The 21,421-nt window shown below is 32.1% G+C and overlaps 2 protein-coding genes across 3 annotated transcripts in view; one reads left to right on the forward strand and one right to left on the reverse strand.

Annotated features, from left to right (window-relative positions):
- Nucleotides 1-3,900, reverse strand: part of LOC143919840 (tRNA (guanine-N(7)-)-methyltransferase) — a 28,150-nt gene extending 24,250 nt beyond the window's left edge. Inside the window, exon 1 of one of the 2 annotated variants that reach the window (XM_077442397.1) lies at nt 3,735-3,900. The gene's annotated coding sequence lies outside the window, so the exon portion shown is untranslated. Of the gene's footprint in view, nt 1-3,475 lie in introns of both variants that reach the window. The other variant, XM_077442389.1, reaches the window with a different exon arrangement.
- A 111-nt stretch (nt 3,901-4,011) lies between these two features.
- Nucleotides 4,012-21,421, forward strand: part of Arms (Ankyrin repeat-rich membrane spanning) — a 57,762-nt gene continuing 40,352 nt past the window's right edge. Inside the window, exon 1 of the mRNA XM_077442370.1 lies at nt 4,012-4,473. Coding sequence (XP_077298496.1) covers nt 4,063-4,473 — 411 coding nt within the window. The 5' untranslated portion in view covers nt 4,012-4,062. The remainder of the gene's footprint in view (nt 4,474-21,421) is intronic.

The raw sequence follows: 21,421 nt of genomic DNA on the forward strand, positions 1-21,421 counted from the left end.
AAATAGGAACATGACATGTTTACTGAAAGTATAATAAATCTAATAAAATATATGTTTTTGTGCTATCACTTATACTTAGTTTGCGCCCTGGGGCGGACGACCCATAGGCCCGCCCCTGATTCGAGCACGCTGTTTATTAAGATAACACACGTGACCTTGAATAAAAATTGTAAATTTCAACGCACACACATGTGCTCTTTTTATCATATTATTGACAAAATGAAAAAATAATAAACCGGTCTGTTCGACACAATACGCAATACCGTAATAAATTTTTCTCATTTTTATTTACATAATTTTCATTTATTGTATTTCAACCAATATTTTCGAACGGGTCATGAAATCGAAAATTTTCCGCATCTTAAAATCTCATGGAAAATTTCATCGGAAAATTTTGAAGCGTATTCTTTGTTTCGCGTGTGTTCATGAACATGTGTATACGTGTTTGTGCAAACATTTCGGAAATCGTTCACACTGAGCGTGAAAAATTTTCGCATTGATTGTGCATTCAGAACAAACGAATGCATCATTAATTATACATTCCAGTGCGATTGCAGCGTTGAGCAATTCTCGAGCATTCTGCAGAAAATGTTTTGTATCATAAATAATATAGGCTTGTGTATAATTATTCGTGTCATAGTGACGAATTGATACTACCTGTAATGTTGTTGTGACATTACATTATTTTTAAATAAAATAATTAAATATTCAAGTTAAATATATCACACGCGCTAAATTGAGATATGTATTTGGTTTTCTGGGGCGCTTGGTTGTATTACCCTTTGGATCGATCGGAGTCAACAAGTCCATGGGCTTGAAAAACGCAGATAGACGTTGTATTTTGAGCATGTACAAAGTAAACAATGATGCTACCCGCATAGCCTTTCCAGGTAGCATTGAAAAAAATGCATTGAACATGGGTCGTGTAATGCATGTCATTCATTTTTCAACGTTTATAAAGACTGGTTTACACCGGAATTTCTGAATTTATAACTATAGCAGAATTTTCCGATGGAAATCCCTAACTTATGAGTATTTTAGATTGTGAGCATTACATTTTAATAACAATGAAGAAGATGAAACTAGTTTTGGAAAAATACATTCATTAATAGACTTTTTTTGTTTATTTTGTATTGTTGCTAAGATACATAAATTAGAGTCTAAACACAAAACTCGAAATCCTCGGCAGTAGTTATCTACGGTAGTGATCTAGGGTTTGTTTGAATTGGCTACAATTTTTATACCTGCTCTCTATTGGATTTCTAAGTCTTATTGGAAATGTTGGCGAAATTTTCAGCGTGGCGGGCTTTCAATATAAAAGACGTTAGCACTCAAAGGGAAACGACAGTATTGTATAACGTAGAAATATCAAATTTAATATTTGGATTATATTACGTAGAATAAATTAATGGATATTTTCATGTTTCTTTGTTGATTTTTCGCATCAATGAGCATTATGTTCGTGTATCAATTAAAATAAATTTTAATATTTGAATATTTATGAAGCTGTGCTCGTAATTGGAGGCGAAAATATATACCATTATTCGATATTTTACATAAGCCTAGTAAACATTTAGAAATTATGCCGTAGAAATGTGTAATTTTTACAAGCTTTTTATTAGCTTCCATTAAACTCCTGCCCGTCAAAAATTTGTGATCTGATTTTGTCCACTTCCACTTTTTAGATCGCTTTGATATTTTACCTACATACAAGGGGTTAGCTAACACTTATTAATTTATGTCTCCGACATGAAGCTAGAGGAGTTTAATCATCAACGAACTCATTAAAAATTATATCAGAATCTTTTGTTAGATCGAAGCGATAACAGCTAGCTATCCAAACGCGGCTTTCTACCGCCCCTTTGCAAATCACAGGCTAAAAACTTGATTATTAGTAAAAGCAAAAGTAACTTTTTTCACTCATTTATTTAAAGATTGGTTTTTACACATTTAATATTTTTTATGTATTCGATATGCTCGAACGAGGACCCCTCCGATAACCAGTCCGAGCTAAGCTCTACTCATTCTGAAGGTTTATTTCGTATAGCTCCACGGTTTGTATTAATTAAAAGTATTTATATCGTATCCACGTAATATCAAACGAACGAACGGGTGGACGGCTTAGCTTTTTATACATATACATGTATATATGTAAATATGTATATGATTAACCTTTTTAATTACAAAAAATCGTAACGTTGCGCATGTCAAAGAATCGCTTTAAAGATCCGTGCCGTTATGTAATTTTTGATTACATGTGGCAAATGCGTCAGTCAAATGTATTTTTTTTTCAAATATAACGATTAATAAAGAGCAGGAATGGATGCTGGTTGGGAACTTTTTAGTAAAGGAAATTACATAAGTACTTTTATTGGCCTAACGGCGCCCGCAAATTAAATCTGTGAACTTTTGAATTGAGCTATGTTCGTATTTTCCACGGCCGTAGAGTCGCTTCAAAAGTTACCGACTCCGACTCCGATTTTATTTCATGATTCGACTCCGACTCCAACTGGAACGATTCTAGTAAAATCGACCTTAGAAGTATAGAATTGTTAGTAATAAAAATAAAACCTTGTAATAATTTTATTATATTTATAATAAAACCTTGTAAAATAAGCGATTTTGAAAATATAGAAAAAAAAAAAATCTATAAATTGACATGTAACCCAATTTATTGAAATATTGGTAATTAAATAGGTATAAATAAAAAGTAAGTGCATTAATAGTATAGGTATATAACATACAGTGGTGTAGTGCTAAATAAAAAAGTACCAGGGCGGTGTTTAATTTTTACGACCCCCCCCCCCCCTGCTTTTTTTGTTACTTAAAAAATATGTGTCCTAATATTGTTAGTACAAATATTTATAAAAAAAAACAAATGCTAATTAACTTGAAAAGTCATCAAAATGGTTATTATTATTATTAGATTAAGTAAATTATTATTTTTTGCAATATAATAATATATAGTTCTGATGATTCGATTTCGAAATCATTCAATGTGTCTATGATTTTTTGAATGGGTTGTTGTTGAGCTGTTTTTAAAAAAAAATTGCACTCAAATGGGAATTTTACTCAAAAAACAATTTTTATATCAAAGTACCAGGGCGGCGACCTGGACCGACCTGGCCCGACTACACCACTAGGTATACGTGTATGAATTTCATATTCAAAATAATCAATGAGAAAAATGAGAATAAAATAAAAGTATTATACGGAGGAAACAGTCGGTTTTGGCCCACAACACATCATATACATACATGTGCAATTCAACGATTTTATTTATAATATAATTTTAATTAATGATTCTTATAAAGAAATTATTAAATTTTAATTTATTAGTGGATTTACTTAATAAAACTTGTTGACACATACTGTAATACAACAAATGAAAGTTAAAACAATGGAGTCAGAGTCGGTTAATTTTTTACGACTCCGAATCCGAAAGAAAACAAAAAACGTGAAAACCAATACTTACTTAGAAACGTCATTTTTTAATTGAAAAATACCACATTCCGAACGATGCAAATTCCCCAATCTTGGGGTCAATTCGACACTTCGCACATTCACTCGATGCAAAATTTTCGAAACCCACAGTTTCAGAGCGCACTGCGCAGTGCACACAGAGCACTGCGTCGTCACCGCATTATAAACATTTCCAATTAAAATACATTGGCAACTTGGCTTGGCCTGCGATTCATATGCCTCGTACAGGGCGGCCAAAAACATTTATTTACCGTCCCTTTCGCGTTTTCAACATAGTTGAGCCGTGTGCCACGACCAACACTGGCTGACTGACTGACTGACTGACCCCACTACTTCGCTACATTCGCACCGCTTTTTTTATCAGGCCGGCTGTTAGCGATAGCAACGAATCAACCAATTGATGGCCACTTCTTCAGTGTTTTTTCTCATTTTTTTCCCCCGTTTCGTTTCTATACACCTCTACTAGTGTGTGACAGCGATTCCACCATGTGGTGACCTCACCGCGGTTGGCGGACTGTCGGCATTCGCGCCGCGTTCACCGCCGACGACGGACATGATCAAGTACCTGGTCCTGGCGACATGACGGACGCTTCTCGGAGGCTCATCGACGAGGAAACCCCGACCAGATCCAACTCCATCGACAGAACTCTATTGAAACCCCTCACGCGCCTCGTATCCAAGACCCACTCGCTCTCCTCGACCAAGTTCCAGAGCGTTCCCACCTCCGAGGAGCGCGTCGTCGAGGATTCCGTCAACGATGATGACGATGACGGTGGCTGTCAGCTCGAGGTCCTCCGCGAGGAGTTGCGCAACAAGATTGAAAAACCCCGCAGGAGATCTGTCACAGCTCCTCCTTCCCCCATTGCGCCTAGGCCCCCGCCCAGGACCCCTTCTAGGAGACCTCACCTGCCCCACTTACCCCATTTGATACCCTGGAAGGACTTCAGAGGACGATGGGGTACGGAGAACGTCCACTCCAGGACCAACGAGGTACTTATCCTGAGAGTTTGTTGTTGATAGTGGGTGTGCTTTGTTGTGTTTTGTGCTCTTGCTGTAAGTTGGAGGCGCGTCACGGTAAATATTTTTGCTCACTTTTTTACGAAAACGGACTTTATAACGTAGAATGCACATGAATGATGGTAGTTATTTTTGATTTTTGGTATGTGAGTAATTTTGGTTTTGAAATATCCTCTTTCAGTCCATTGTTTTTGGGAAAACTCATCGAGTCAGCTGTTCTTTCTGATTTATCGTGTACTCGGAATTTAACGATGCTAAAATTTCACTAATCAGTACGTGTCCAGGAAACTGATTCATTCGTAAAACAATTTTATGTACAAATGCCAATATACATAGGTACATATGTGCATACATATGTAATGTGTATTAAATTTTCAAACACCCTCATTAAAATCAATTGTAATGAAGAAAACCATACGATTCAATAAAGACAAATAAAAAGTCATTCAAATTTTCTTAATCACTTTCTTATGAAGAAAATTTTGGAATTTTCTATGTATTTGAAGAGTTTCCTTTGATTTCCGTACTGAATATTAAAGGGGCTTCTTAAATTTTAACCTTTTTAGTTTGTTCAAAGGATAGTTGACAATACACATGTAGCGTTTATGTAAAATACATACATACATATGTATATTACTATCAAATTTTATAAAAGAAAAATTAAAAATTTGCGCACACGTATATTTAAAGACGGAACTGCTTACTGGAACCATAGCTTGGTTTTGTATTAAATATCCGTTAACTTGAATATATGTACATACATATAATATACTTCTATCGATATTGTGTATAGTGAATAATTTCGATTTGTAATAAAATTACGATTTAATCTTAGAAATTACTCAGGGAAGTATCGTGGCATCTCAGAAACGTGTCTTATCAAAATTTAACAAAACCCTCAAGTTGAACCACTATTGGTGCATTAGCTGACATAAAAGTACGATTGATAAATAAAAATTGACTATTAAATCGTTGACATATCACCGTTTTAACGACAGTTAGGTACATTCGTGAATAAGATTACAGTTAGGAGATCAGCGTCTGATTCGAATCAATACCAACCAGCGCATCCGTCTTAACTTGATTTTCTCGATTTACATTCGTCTTTTCGACGAACAGACAAGGTGAATTCTTTATCTACGTATGTACATATACTCATAAATTGTATAAACATATACATATGCCTGGTTTATTCATTGCAATATAATGCTAATTGATTTAGCGGAACGTAAATTTATGACGCTCTCATCAAATCATTATACATTGTTCCTTTTATTTTTATTTGCACAGTTTGACACAAACTAATACAGTTCGATTTAGACTAATCGCATACATGCAACATTTTATATTCTGAAATGCAACGGTGTACTTTAATATGTGAAGTTTGTATTCTTGGCATTTCGTATACGAATATTTTTGCACCGATGTGCAAACGTTTCCTTTATTTAGATTTTAATCGATGCTCGTTTGCAAAAAATATTTGTCAATATTGAATAAGCTAAATCGGCAACTTCTGACTGTGTCCCAATATCGGCGTTTAAACTATGATTTATATTTATTTTGCTGGGCGATAAATTGACTAATTGTCGGAAATAAATTGCCCAGTGAGTAGTCTTCTTAAAATGGTTCGATATTTATTTTCGATGAAGAAATAATTTACTTTTCGATTATATTTTTATTTAAAATAGATGCATTTTATTATTTACTTCAATTAAAGACGTTCTGGAGGAATAATTCTACGTCACCGCAAATTAAATCAATATTTTATGAGTGTCGATGAAACGAGATATCGAAATTTAACACCTTTGTGGTTATACAATATGTATGTATGTGAAAGAAATTAATCAAAACAAAAATATGATACTATTCAATTTGTCTGTTTATTTGTTTTTTTTTTCGAAGAGAATTTATTCACACAAAATTCTTGGGGGAAAAAGTCCGTAACTTTTCTAATTCTGCATCTCTAATCATAACACTGGCCAAATCAAGTATGTATAGATATGTATCTACACATTTACTGACCCACTAAATATAGGCCTATAAAAATTTACAAAATACATTTATATACCTTAGAGGAGAGGATATGGATGTTTTTGCTGATTGGTACCATGCCTATGGTCTTGTTTTTTTCCTGGATATACCTATTAACCTTGATGAAGATAAAAGTCGCGTGTTGGCCACAATCGTACGTCAGTATTATAAATGCCAGTTTAAAATGTAATTTACACTGTTTGGCCTTCGCATAAAACCAACTTTATACATACATATGTACATATATTTCTATTGCCATTGTACAAATGCCGTTATCTACATTAGACAATTCATGTACTTGCAAGTGATTCTGATAAAATCGTGAATGATTCGGTTATTCCGCTTCGTGTTTCGACAAGAGGCGTAGTCACTAATTCGTTAAAAGGACTGTGACAAAAATTCGTTGCATTTTTTGCGTATAGCGAATCGATTGCAATTTAAAGAAACCGTGTCGTAATTTTGTTACAGTTTCGTGTTGCCTCGCGAATGGCGTGCAACGTGTTAATAATCGACCCGTTCACGGTCAGGGGTCGTAAACGTTTCAAATGTGTAACTTCAATTGTAAATATTATTATGGTTAATTTATTATGGCCATTCGCTTTGTTCAGTTCTAGTTTATAATTAAATTTCTCACTTTTATATACATACATACAATTTTTTAAATTAAATTCCACTTTTTAAAAAATTCATTTTTATTAAATATCTCTTCTTCTTTTGGACGATTCGTTTATGACTAGGACTATTTACATACATTAAAATACCGCGAAGCTTTATATAAGCACAATCGAATCCATTTCGACGATGACGTTTGCACAATTCGAATTCACGGCTCGTCTAACTTTAAATTCACCACACTGCTATTTTTTTAAAGCCGAATTTTACATTTGGATTTACGTAATTTATAAATTTTAGAAATTTCGATTTCTTAGCAAAATCATCAGTGTTTAAAGCAAAAGGTCAAAAAAGCTTGTAAAAACATGTCCTTTCCAATAAATTGAAAATAAAGCGTGTAGGCTAACCCATGTGTAACCGATCTTTAGTTATTATATGTATAATAAAGGCAAGCCCATATAATACTCTCGGGAATGTGATAGATTAAATTATGATTTTATATTGCTTATCAAAAACGTTTACGTGTTCAGAGAATTATTTATACATACACGTGCATACATATGTATATAACGATAAAGATTAGTTATTATAGTTTACAGCTTTTTTGTTTTTCTTGGGATTTCTTCATACTCATATAACGGCTACAGTAAAATCGGTCTTACTTCCAATTGAAATTAAACCGAAATGAATTCCCGTATATGTAATATTTATTTATTTATTTATTATGTTGAACTTATTATTATTATACTTTTATTTATTTATTTACAAAAATATAATACCATGGTGACTTTGCGAGTTACTCTAATGCGTCAATGTTTAATATAAATAATATCTGAAAGCCAGCAGAAGTATAACATCTCTTCTTCCATTTTATATTTTTTAATTTAAAGTTGGGACCATTGTGGCATCACAGGAATTCTTAATGCGCCAATGGTCGAAAATATAATAAAGAAAAAACAAAAATAGATTATTTATACAATACATAATAAAGCAATAGTAGCAAAAGTTCAAATAATAATAAAAGTAGTCACAAAACATATGATAATAGTTAAATATAAGAAAAGAAATGGGAATGTCTTGCATCAGAAGTCAGCATCAATATATGCATGCATATATATACATATGTACATATGTATAACACCTAGCCACAATCAACATCTCCGTAATAGAAGTAAGATGAAAATTCACTCTTACATATGACAATAATGATGAGCGCCGGTTACCGGACAAATAGACTAAAAACTCTCTGATAATCTACGCTCACTCAAATGAAAAAAATATCACATTCAGGCACGGCAGCAATGATTTCATTAAGAAGTCGGATAGCTCTTGAAATCAGATCCATCCGATAAAAGACTGTGCGGCCAGGAAGTAAAACTCTCAAATGATGATGTCTACCTCGCACATACATAATTATAGGCACATTATCAATTTATATATGACCTTGGCACTTGTTTTTTAAATAACCAGATGGTGATTTTTATTCCGTAAATTGTATTCAAGCATTTGCCTACTTCGGCCCTTGCAATTTTTTCATTCGTGCCCTATGTATGTAAAAATGTGTAATTGGGATGCTCTTTTTTTCTCGTTTTTATCTTTAAACGCAGATCATTTGTCGCCTAAAGGTCATGTCACACGTCGACGTTATTGTGTAATTTTAATAACGTAAAAATATAAATATTGAGACGCTCTTTTCTTGACCTTTGATGTCACGGTTGGAGCTTTTCTACGTGTGTGACGTAAGAGCTCGTGTAACTGGAAAATTATTTGTATTTGAAATGTGCCAATTTTTAACGATCTACATAATTTTTTTGAATTTATTCTAAGAATTCAATATTTAAATTTCACAATTCATTTTTCAATCGCTAGGTGTGTTAATGGTTTGTGCACCTCTTATTTAAAATGTAACTAGTACACGCTGTACTTCATTCTACTAATGAATTAAAGAAATACCTTACCTGCACAATACAACATTTGTTTATATTATTCTAAACATTATCTTTACTTCATATAGCTGAAGAACTTGTATATAATAAATAGGCTGATGTGCCATATTTTTCCATTTTCGCCAACAGGCCTCAACAAGCCATCAATTTCTTTCCTTTGAATGAACGTCTCCATCATCCCACCACAATCCGAGTCAACAACTTTTCCTACCAGTTTGGACCAACTTTGGTGACAGATTAAGGATTATAGATTGCACCTCATATAGAACAGTAATCTGAGTTCCAAACCACATTGAGATAAGATCAAATTGTTTACAAGCGAATAGTGTGAATAATACTTTACGACCAAATTAGTCAGTTTATATATGTGTAGTAATTAAGCCGGTCTCTAGGCAACCATGCGATGAAACCGTATAAATATAAAACGAAGATGGTGAATTTGATTAGCACCATACCATGTATTTCCATGTCTAATTTCACAATTCCGATTGTATTGTTACTGACGTCAATTGATTCCATCTTCGACGCTCCTCTATGCTTATTGTTAAGTCGTGTAACAATAATCTTTTATTGAGTTGAATTGAACGCTCTTGATATTTTAGCATGTTTATATTCATTTGCATAAACAACGTGTACGTATGTATATATTAATATTGAAAAATGCTAAGAATTAACCCATATTTATTAGCATAATTTCTGTGTCATAGTTGTTGTGTACGCATTTTGATCGCGGTCAAGCATTTGATTCGTCACAATTGAACACTGGAAATGTTTGCCATCTCTTTGATTGATTTCAATCATCGCCCAGTTACGAATGACACTTCAATTTGTCCACATTGTTGGCATATCGCGTTGACGGGTACATAATTTAAATTACGGCTTGTCTTATTAAACGTCAAAACCGGCAGGTTTCGAATGTATGCAATATGTATAGCGGTAGGCCTATTGCTATTACGACACTTTATTATTATTTGACATTTCATATGATTTATTATCGCTATCGTATGTAAACAACATCATAATTTAACATCAAATGATAAAAGACAGATGCATCAAATACAATAATGAGATGACATTTGTGATAGTGGTCGTTCAGATTTAATCATTTCATTTAATACCATATTCAGATTTTTACTTTATTTCTTGTATCCTGTTATCGGAATATGATAATGTACACATTTATAATATGTTCATTTTTCAGATGACGTATCTATTGAATTGATATTTTTTCTTTTTATGTTTTTTGTTTATTTCTTAAAAAAATTATATTGTTTAAAATGGACGCATGTTGCGCTGCTAGTAGTTTTTAAACAACATTGAATAAGGCGATTGATTGAGTTTCGTATGGTGGGTATAATAAATTTTGAATCAACACATAGATTGCGCTATAAAACTCCGTAACTAACTTTTTTAATTAATTAAAAAATATATTTTCTTCTAATATTTTAAATATCAACTATATTTTTTATTGCTCAAATTACTATTGACGATTAATTTGAAGTCATATTTAAAATTCAATTATATTTATTAACTAATACAAAAGACAAACCAATCCCAAATGATTTATTATACATAGTTGTTGAATGTGTAACTACGCATTTAAGAAGAAATATATATTGTATAAAGATCTGTGCGAAGAAAAAGATGCACCCGGGACAAAATCTCCCCCCCCCCCCTCTCCACAAAAATCATATTCAATTTTTTTTTACTAAAAATTTATTCCTATTTTATTTTGTTAATATAAGGAAATTCAATTTATATTAATAATGAGAATAATAAGTCGTCAATTTAACTTGAAATAAATTATTAAAATATTTATTTAATGAGCTAGATAAGCATATTTTTTTGAAAACTTAAGATAAAATTTTAATAATGTACTATTAAAAATATTTTTTTAAATTTACTATAAAAATTATTGTATTTCCTTGCTTTCAATTGACAGTATACACAATTTACTCAGTCTGTTCAAAGCCATTGAAGATCTTAGATAACTTTTTTACTATTTCAAGTTAATATCAAACTTTTAAACTATGAGTTTTTTTTTTTACTTTTAAGCTATTGAATTTCAGCTCATGCAGCGGTTACTAGAATACTAAATCAGGGTGCTTAAATCATCATCATAATTCAAATATGTGATGATGATTTTGGCGCCCGGGGCCTCTTTCGCCTCATATATATATGTAATATATATATGTACATACATACAGTAGACCATATTATTGGCAAAACCAGAAACTTAATACATACATATATAAAGGCGCAGACATACAGAGAGGTACGCGGCACGTATTTTTTGAGATAGTTTTGCATTTGTAAAAAAAACGCTACCACGCCTGATCTATGCTATGGTATTCAGGCAAAAAATCGTCCCCTGGAGTGTTTTCGGTGATATTTTCCTTTTATTCAAAGTGATCGATAACGACAATTCCCGCCTGGAATTGTGTGTTTGCGCCTTTATTCTCTTTTTTATGTAAAAATTATGTGAATCTATTTAAGTTTGGCGCTCAAACATATACCTACATGTAAATGGTATATGTATACCATAAGGGTATATGTATATGTATAATGGTATATCTCCATATTTGTATACCTGATATAATACCTAAATATAAAGTATGAATTCTAACGTTATCGCTATTTTATAAATAACCTTTTTGAACAATTGAGGTTAACTTGCATTCGAAATTTGATTTATAATTATAAACGGTTTTTTTAAGTAAGCTTTTACTTAGAAATATCCTGGTAAAATACATCCCAAATTTGATGTAATCCAAAACAATAGATAGATACATAAAAAAATCTTAAGCTAAATAGACCCAGCTTAACTCAATTAACTTTTTAAGTTTGCTTTGCGTGCATTTAGGCAAGCTATCACTTTGTATTTACAAGTTCGACCCTCAAAATGGAAGCGTAATATTCGTTGACTAAAAACATTAACATCTACATATATATATATGTATGTAGAACAGAAATTTCATTAGATGTAATTTTTACTAATGAACCTAATCCACACGAATAATTAAGTAGACACCAACAATTCACGATTATTTTTCTGTCAGCTTGTTATTTTAGATATACATATCTATAGGTAAGTATGTGATTCGAATGTTTCTGAATTTATTTCAAACGTTTAAAGATCGTGACTTTTTGCGTATGTACATACATACATACATACATTTGTCAGTATAAATACACTCGTAGGTATCTACAAGACATTTCGCGACCTTAGAGCTAACAATAGTAATCGGAAGCGTGTTGAAAAGAGCTTTCAACAAAGCTCTCCAATTGGATTCGCTTCCTATTACTTTCATTATTGAAATGCCCGGCTGTAATATAAAGTCAATATAATTTTAATTAAAAACATGTAACATTTATGTATAGGTACATTGAGTATTTCGTGTGTAATTTCGTTGACCGTTTAGTGAGATACGTACATAATTGAATCGATTGCCATTTTGGTATCGATTAAATTGTGAATGGACCACTATGATTCACCTGCCCTTGGAATCGTTGCCAAACTGTGACGATGGCAGATTTTCAAACAATATAAAACTATCTTTTCACGTACGGTTTTAATCTGAAAAGCCTTGAAACTTTGAAAAAATAATACATAAATGTTCCGAGTCAATTTGGGGTTACGATAAAATTCAAATAAAATACGTTTCATCTGTCGAATACCTGTGCTCGATATTGATTTTTATTTTTGCAGATATTTGTTTATTATTTTCGGTTGATTTTTATCGTTGTGTTTACGTAGGAACGAAGCTAAGTGAATGGACGTGTGTGCGAAAATACTATCTAAATGTTTTTCATTCACGCTTTTGGCTCACTTAGTGTTGCAAATTTTTCAGCTGTAATCGATCGTTGTATTTAGAATGGTCGAAAGCTTTGAAGTCCGCTCTCAAATGTTTAATTGAATGATGAATGCCAAATCAAACATTGTATACGACGAACGTGTCTATTGTGAATTTGGAAAAAAGCTGAAAGCGCTGAAAATTCACAAAATCGATTTGATGGAACATGACGGATTGAAAATAAAAAAAACTGTTGACTCGCAATACTCGTATGGCTTTTAGTGAAATTGACATCGGTTTTTGATTACCTAAGTGCTAGTAGCATTTTGTCATATTAAAAATATATCTATTTTAATTATAGTTTAATCTACTACTTGTAGCGATTAGAATATTACAGTTAATATGTATATACGTAGAGGTTATTGAATGATTTCTCAGCCTGAATAAAACAACTAGAAACCACATAGATATTTATGGACAAAATTAAATAATTTTTGAAGACGCCTGTTTTAACTTTTTTATATAATCCTACTTACATACAATTGGGTCATTTAGAAAAAAAATAAAGTATTGATTAACATAAAATATATGCACACTTGATTCAATTTTTTATTTGCCAAAGGCAAACCCTTCGTGAATCATTGATGCGATCGAACTTCAAATACCTATCTATGTATATATGTATGTACATATGTATATGTATGTGTGAAATTTCCCTTTTCAGCATAGACTCATTTAATTATGTATTTCTAAATTTTCTTTTTACTACGTACTAAAATTGAATTCAACCATATCTTTCAACTAAAACGCAAACACATACATATATATACATATGTATATGTATGTATAAATTCATCAAAATTAGTCATGTGAATTATGTGGATAAAATATAATACATATACATATATGTACATAAAATAAAAGGGGCCACCCCTGAATGTTGACTTTCGTAACATTACATAATTGCCAAACGTTAATTATGAAGTTAACATTATTTTCACCGTTTTATGTACATACATATATAGTTGAATTCCAATATATGTATGTAAATATGTTCTAATGGCGTCTGATTGATTACATATTTACACTGATTACACATAATATGATTAATTTAAAACCAGAGTGATTTTCATTTTCTTTCTGGAATTTTTACTGTTATATACTGTTTGCTACCAATGTTTCCTCTAGGCAAGTCTCTGAGTATTTAGCGCTATCTATTGAAAATTTATTTAATTAATTAGTTTTAGTTGTAGGTAGATAGGTAGTTTTTACCATTTTTTTCTTATTAAAGAATTAAATATAAATATTTAATTAAATATATTTAAAAGGTATTTGAAAAAAATTAGTGGATTGAACACAGGACCGACAAATTTCTTTTAGTATATTTTTTATTTAATACCTTAAGAGGGCTGGACAGCAGCGCCTTGTTCATACAAACGTACTATACTTCTCCCTTCCTCAATTATGGCACTAGAGAAATTATTTAATATGCTATGGATATCCACCATTGGGGTGCATCTATCGTTTTATTTTTTTGATTAATTATTTTTTATAGGAGCTAGGAGCGGCCAAACATCTATAAAATCGCCTATTTTTTACACCCACGAAGAGTCCAGCGTGCTTATTTAACGGTCGATTAAAAAAAATACGCGCATAGTTGCATAGAAAATATCTTTCTCATACCGATGATGAAATTTTTTTAAAAATTGGTCCAGTTTCGGAGGAGAGAATATATATATATATATATATATATATATATATATATATATATATATATATATATATATATATATATATATATATATATATACATATATATGTATATATATATATATATATATATATATATATATATATACGTATATATATATATATATATATATATATATATATATATATATATATATATATATATATATATATATTGATATATTGATATATATTGTCGCATTCACTCAGTATATACATGCACTCAATATATATATCGAAGAAAGGAACGGTAAAAAAATTAAGGTTTCGGGTGTACAGCCCTCTTAATATGCCAACCACCCATGCGATGACATTTTATCGGGTACAACACTAGTTTATATATAAATTCATGGCCCGGGTATCGGGGGGACAGCCATGGCTGTAGCCCGGGGGCCCGGACCTCGAGGGACCCAGCACCGAGATCATTTTTTTTTAATTTTTTACGAAATTGAGAAGTGTCTTTCGTCTTCGTACTTCGTAGCTATGTTCAAGTAGTAACTTGTCGATGATACCTTAGCTATTATTCAAAAATTGACCATGACTTCTATTTGAAACTTGTGAAAGTATATGCTATCACTTATCAGGTGATCCTCAATCTTATGTGTATTGTGAAATCTATTGATGAAATGATTTTTAATTTCAATTTTGAAACTTTTTTATGGGGGGGGGGGGACTCAAGCATGAGTCAAGCCAGGGGCCCGGCCTGGGATGTATATAATCATAAAAAAAACAATAGAATTATTATAATAGGAGTAAAAGCATAAATATCAAATAACAAAATACATAGTAGGGAATGTCTTTCACCTACAGCCAGCACCAATATATAAAAATCAAAATTTAATATATGTATGTACGGACGTTATAAACGTATGGACGTTATATAAAATTCTTGAAATTCTCAACGTGCTGTATGAAACCCTGGAAGAAATTTAATAAAATTTATCAAGCTTAAATTTAATAACAGCGATATTAAAACCGCGATAGAGAACAACATGAATGACTGACATTGTACGCATAGCGAACACCTTGCGCCGTAACCCTCTTACGACGCTACGGGCACGACACACCCACACTAAATGGGATGACTTTTGAATCGAATCAACGTAACATTGTTGTTTTTGATACATTTTTTCCTCGACTAGCTGTTTTTGTTGCGTCGTAATTGATTTAGCGTCTCGGCCAGATGTCTTCCAACACTAACGTCTCTGGCACTGTCGCACTCGCCTAATTCCATCTATCCGACCGTCTATCTATCTAGATATCTCCTATGTCCGCTCGGACGTACCAGCTTATACACTATTAATATTTTCGACCGGCCACCAGCTTCCTCCTGCGATAGTTTCAGTATTATTTTAGCCACGCGCCGAGTATCACACGTCTGAAAATGCCCTCCCGTCACAACGCCAACAAATCGAGTTTCGACCGATGAAAATTTCCCCGATATGTAATATACAGTACAATATATTTGCACCACTCGTCGGCGATGTTTGTGAAGTGACGTGTGCTGTGGAAAATGTCGGAAAGTTGTGCCGTTTTAGTGTCCATGTGCTACCGTGTCGCTTGAATCGATATTATAATAATATAATTTATCAATTGCTTAAAATAATAATTTTTCATTATTTAATTTAATATAATTATATTTCGATTATTCAAATCCGTAAGTTTTATATTTTTATACTTTGTATACAAATAATGTTCATGGAATATTATTTTTATTTTTATATGGTAAAACTTTTTTTTTTGATAATTTTCATTGAAGTTTCGTATGAATTCTGTCCGTAAAAATCAATGTGAAATATTGATTTTTTTCAACCTTGACCTTTCCGTTCGTATTATACAACTGCATGCCGATTTTAAATCGTACGAGTTATGTTTAAATAATTAATTTTGATTTCTTATGATGGTGAAAATCAATATGTGATTCACGCTGAACTTTGCATTGCTTGTGTTTATCGGAACTACGATGTACATATGTATGTACCTATGTATGTATGTATATATACAACATTAATGTCGACTCGGATTGTACTACTCTCTTAATTAATTGCTTAATTATGTTTACACATTTCTAAAATTACAACGCTTATATTTTCTGTGGTATTTATGAAGCTCATATCCAATTTTCATTTTATTTATTTTGTTTAAAAACAACTAAAATTTTGATTAATCATCAATTACAGTTGGTCAACATTTTTTAAATTAGTAATAATTTACGAATTAAGTCAGTAAATTTTTTATTGGACTTATCGAAATACATATATATTCTATTTAAAAAAAAATCAGCTATATAAAATACTATAAAAAAACCAGCAGCATAGATCAGTGTTTAGCGTAATTTCAATTGTGAGATCACGGGTTCAATCTCTGGCTTTGTGCTACTAACCAGACCATGGATATGTGACTCCAAGGTCGATTATTTTTTATGAGAGTTTTCCAATTTATCTGTTTTTTAAACGATTCCAACAAATTTCCAATCATATTTCGAGTTTACAGCATCTCGAATTTGCTGATTAATAAAAAAAATGCTGCAAATTTGTCTATAGATGTTTAAAAGATTATTAATCGATGTTTTTAATTGGCCTTTAATAGTACTTATGTACAATGTTTGACCATAGATGTCGTGTAAAATAAAATATAATAAATGAGTATCTGTATAAATAAATAAATAAGTTTCACAATGGAAATCAAATGAACTAACTGTCTAAATACACTTACCATTTAAGTGCTGACTGTTAAATATAAAATACTGGCTAATCAATGTATGGATAACTGACCTTACATATATTATAATTACTGGCAGTTTGTCTACTGAACCGAATTTATTTACTGACCCGTTTATTGTAATAACTGATCGAAATCGTTTGAAGTTTTTGACCAATCAAATACATACCTTTTTACAAGCTGACTATGTTTTCTGCCTGGAAAATTTGTGAGCTAATTTTGAAACACTTCCACTATTCATTTCGCTTTGATATTTTAACGAAATACGGGGGTTAGGTATCATTAAAGAAAGAAATGTATCTGACATGAAGCCCGATGAATTTAATTATTAAAGAAATCCTAAAAATCAACTGTCAGATCGATGTGATGACAACTGGCTATTCAAATTTCTACCCTTCGCAACACATACATACATATGTAGGTTAAACAATTTAATAGTTAGAACAGTATTTTTTTTCATATAATCTTCATGTAGCAAGCTTTCAAACTTGCATTGTAAGTATTATAATTAACCAAATCAAAAAAAAAAAATAGTATAAATATCCATTGTATGTTGATAACTTGAGGCTCTCATTGTCTTTGACTGCTTGAATTATGTTTACTGAAAGACATAACATTTTATTTTTCGATAAAAATTATAGGAAAAAAACTCGTTCAATATAACTGCGTAGGCTGTTTGCTATATTTACAACGTTTGGTGCTCTTACATTTTTCCTTTTATTATATTAAAATAAAAACCTTGTAAAAAAGCATGTTTTTGAACATTAGCTCATATCGTAAACTACATACATATACACATTTATTATACATATGTATATACATTTATTTTACATATATAGAACGCAACACAAAGCAGGCACACCGGAGCGAAAATTTAAAACTAAATGGTGTATATGTATTAACCTTTGAACGTAATTAGTACATATTTAAGATGGCTTCACACGTAATTGGCACCATTAAACATTCCGTTAAACCCCTTCCAAAACTCATTGGAGGATAATCTTCCCAGGGCACGTAATGAAATTGCAAACTTTCGAGCATGGAACAAGAATATTATAATGGTGATGTAAAAGTTAACACAAATGGTGTATAATTTGTTCAATCAACACATCGGCGTTTTGTTTCACTTATATTCACTTTGTATCGTACATATATATAAAATGAAACAAAAAATATAGCGACATTTATCGCCTGCTAATCGGTGTTTAGTGTCAAACTCCAAACCCCCTCTTTTCTTTCAGATATTTTTCAGCAGTATTTAAAAAGGAGGTATGTAAAAATACGTCCACTTCATCCGCGTGTTTGCTCTTTTTTTTCATTCCGTCAAATCTTCTCTATTATGGTCGCCGTCACCTTTATGCTCTACGACCGTGACTGTGACTAAACTGTTCTGGCAGAAATCGTGTTTACACATGCAATTAGCGAACTTTTGTCCCAAGTGAACTCATGTTTTATTCACCGATGCCAGTGTTGACCGCTCAGATGATTCACTGCCATCTAAACGTTACACCTGAATCACCAGTGTCCCATTATTCCGCGACAATCTGGTATTTTGATGTTTTGACTCATTTGCATGGACTGTGGAAAAGTCGTCACATTTCCGAGCCGTTCTCAGTCGTGTTCATTCATATATGATTTTTATTTAGATTTGCAATCTGTCGTCGTCTGAATATTCAATGGATCTTTCTGTTTGTTGATGCTGTATAATTTAGATTTATTGTGAGATTGACGGAAGCTGGCATAACAAACGGAATTCAATTTGCTTCGACGTGGACAGATATTAATTAATCTTGTCGGTGGAATATTTTGAAAGTTGAAAAATGGTCTTCATCAGTTTTCTATTTATATTGTGTCTGTAGGTTCGTTTAAAGTTTAATCTTATGTAAATGCTCGCAAATTGCGAAAACGTTATTAAAGGGTGACATTTGGTCTTTGCTGTGCTTAATAGAATCTAACCATCCGAGTATTTTAATATACATATACCACAGTATACATACATGTACATATATGTTACAGTTATTTCATACTAGCAGTGAAAATATACTTTCACTGGCGTTTTAGGGAATTCATATTCCGAATACTTCGCATTAACTTGTGATACTTCTACTAATTTTGTTTCTTATCTTCTACCTCCAATTAAATTTTTTCGATATCTCCTCCAGAAGGCAATTTTGATAATGTTAGACCAACTTTTGCAGCTTATCCGCAAATACCGCTTCATTGAGGACCGTTTGATTCCTGAGTGAAATTCTCTATTTTTTTTCATAAATCGGACAGTCTTCGGTCCTTTCTTCCAATCGGTGCTGTTATAATCTATCATCATACTATCAATGTCCTGATCTGTGTGATATGCTTTGACCAACTGAGTTGGTCAAATTATACTCCATTTTTTTTTAAATATTTAAGCTGAAAACAAAATTGGTAAACAAATGAAAATACAGTCTTCAATTGTTAAATAGTAAAACATGTTATATTAGTCAGCGAAATTGATTAATGATTGCGAAGATTACAGTATTTGTTATCGCATGTTGCACTGAACGTTAAATGTCAAGTACATATGTATGTACATATGTATGTAGATAGACATAGCGCAAATATTTTGAATCAGTATCCGTTAAACAATTTGGTTATAATACTAACAACACTTTACGTATGCTTGGATCACATTAATAACAGTTCCATGAAGAAACTTTCGCGGGCAAAACGCTCACCGACAAAATGTACCCAATAGAATATTCAAACGTCAGAACTTTCACGGATTCAACAAAGCGAACAGCCACAAAACGTTCTCGCGACGAAATATTCACCCACAAAACGGTCATACTTTCAAATATGAAATTTTTTACGAACAAAAAAGGTTTAAGAATTCGATGGTTTGATCTTTGAAAGGATTTTATGCAAATCTTCGTGACTGCGTTTTTCGCGTGAACGTTTTGTCCGTGAACACTATTTCCTGTGAAAATTTTATCCGTGGACGTTCTGATGCGTGAACTATCCATCGGGTACATTATTTCGGTGAGCGTTTTGCCCGGGAACATTTTTTCGTGTATTTTATTTATATTCGAACATTTATAAATGAATTTGTTCTCTCAATTTCAGTCGAAGCAAGTGTTGTCTTTTATCTGTATAAGTTACTAATTTATATCAACATTTTATTATGAAAGCGTCATAATTTTCAATTTAAACATTTTAGTATACAGCCATTATATTATTGTTAGCCATTTCACTACAAAAGTTGTCATTGATCGTATTTACGACTTGGCTAAACTACTTTTCATCTAAATTTGCTATATTGTGACTTTGCGACCTCGTAAATAACCGTGTGACTGCGCTTCAGCTTAGCCACTAGGCAGACATACATAATTACAAAGTGATAGACTGTGCCATAAATATCCAGACATTGCAATTATATGGATGACGTTTCCGAATTGAATTAATTTTAAATACACCTACCTATAGATCTCACATACATACATACATACATATAAGGTGTGCCAATTTTATTTTGCTTAGACCAATATTCCTGGATCAAAGCCTGATCATTGTCAATGCTATCAATCAATGCAAATATAAATATAAATAGATGCAATGAATCCTTTATTGTACATATTTGTATAAAGATGAATAGATTTGTATTGCCTTGTATGTAAATCGTACACATTCTCCGTTTTTATAATTTGATAGATGTGCTTGTTTGTTCGTGTTTTATTCCTAATTATCTCTCGTTGCAACACTCTTGCACTGTTTAATTCCCATGTATAATTATTTATTTCATTAATCGAACGAAGGACTCAATAATACGTCGCTATCAGTGGACTGATAACACGTATCTTTCATAACGTGCGATTTGTCAGTAGTCGATAAATCGACTTCAGTGACAGCTATTCGTTCGTCCAAGGAACATTTCAGTCCATCGCACTCGTCTAATTAGTACATACATATGATCGGTTTATCGCGGTTTAGTTCTGTCAGTGTTGTGTGGCATTGTTTGAATTATGCCTGGAAGGTCGCTCTCTAAAGAAATCGAAAGATTGTGTCTACCTGCGTTCCCTAGGAGCTATGGAAGTG

This window comes from Arctopsyche grandis, chromosome 1 (genome assembly GCF_051622035.1).
Source record: "Arctopsyche grandis isolate Sample6627 chromosome 1, ASM5162203v2, whole genome shotgun sequence".
Taxonomy (NCBI): domain Eukaryota; kingdom Metazoa; phylum Arthropoda; class Insecta; order Trichoptera; family Hydropsychidae; genus Arctopsyche; species Arctopsyche grandis.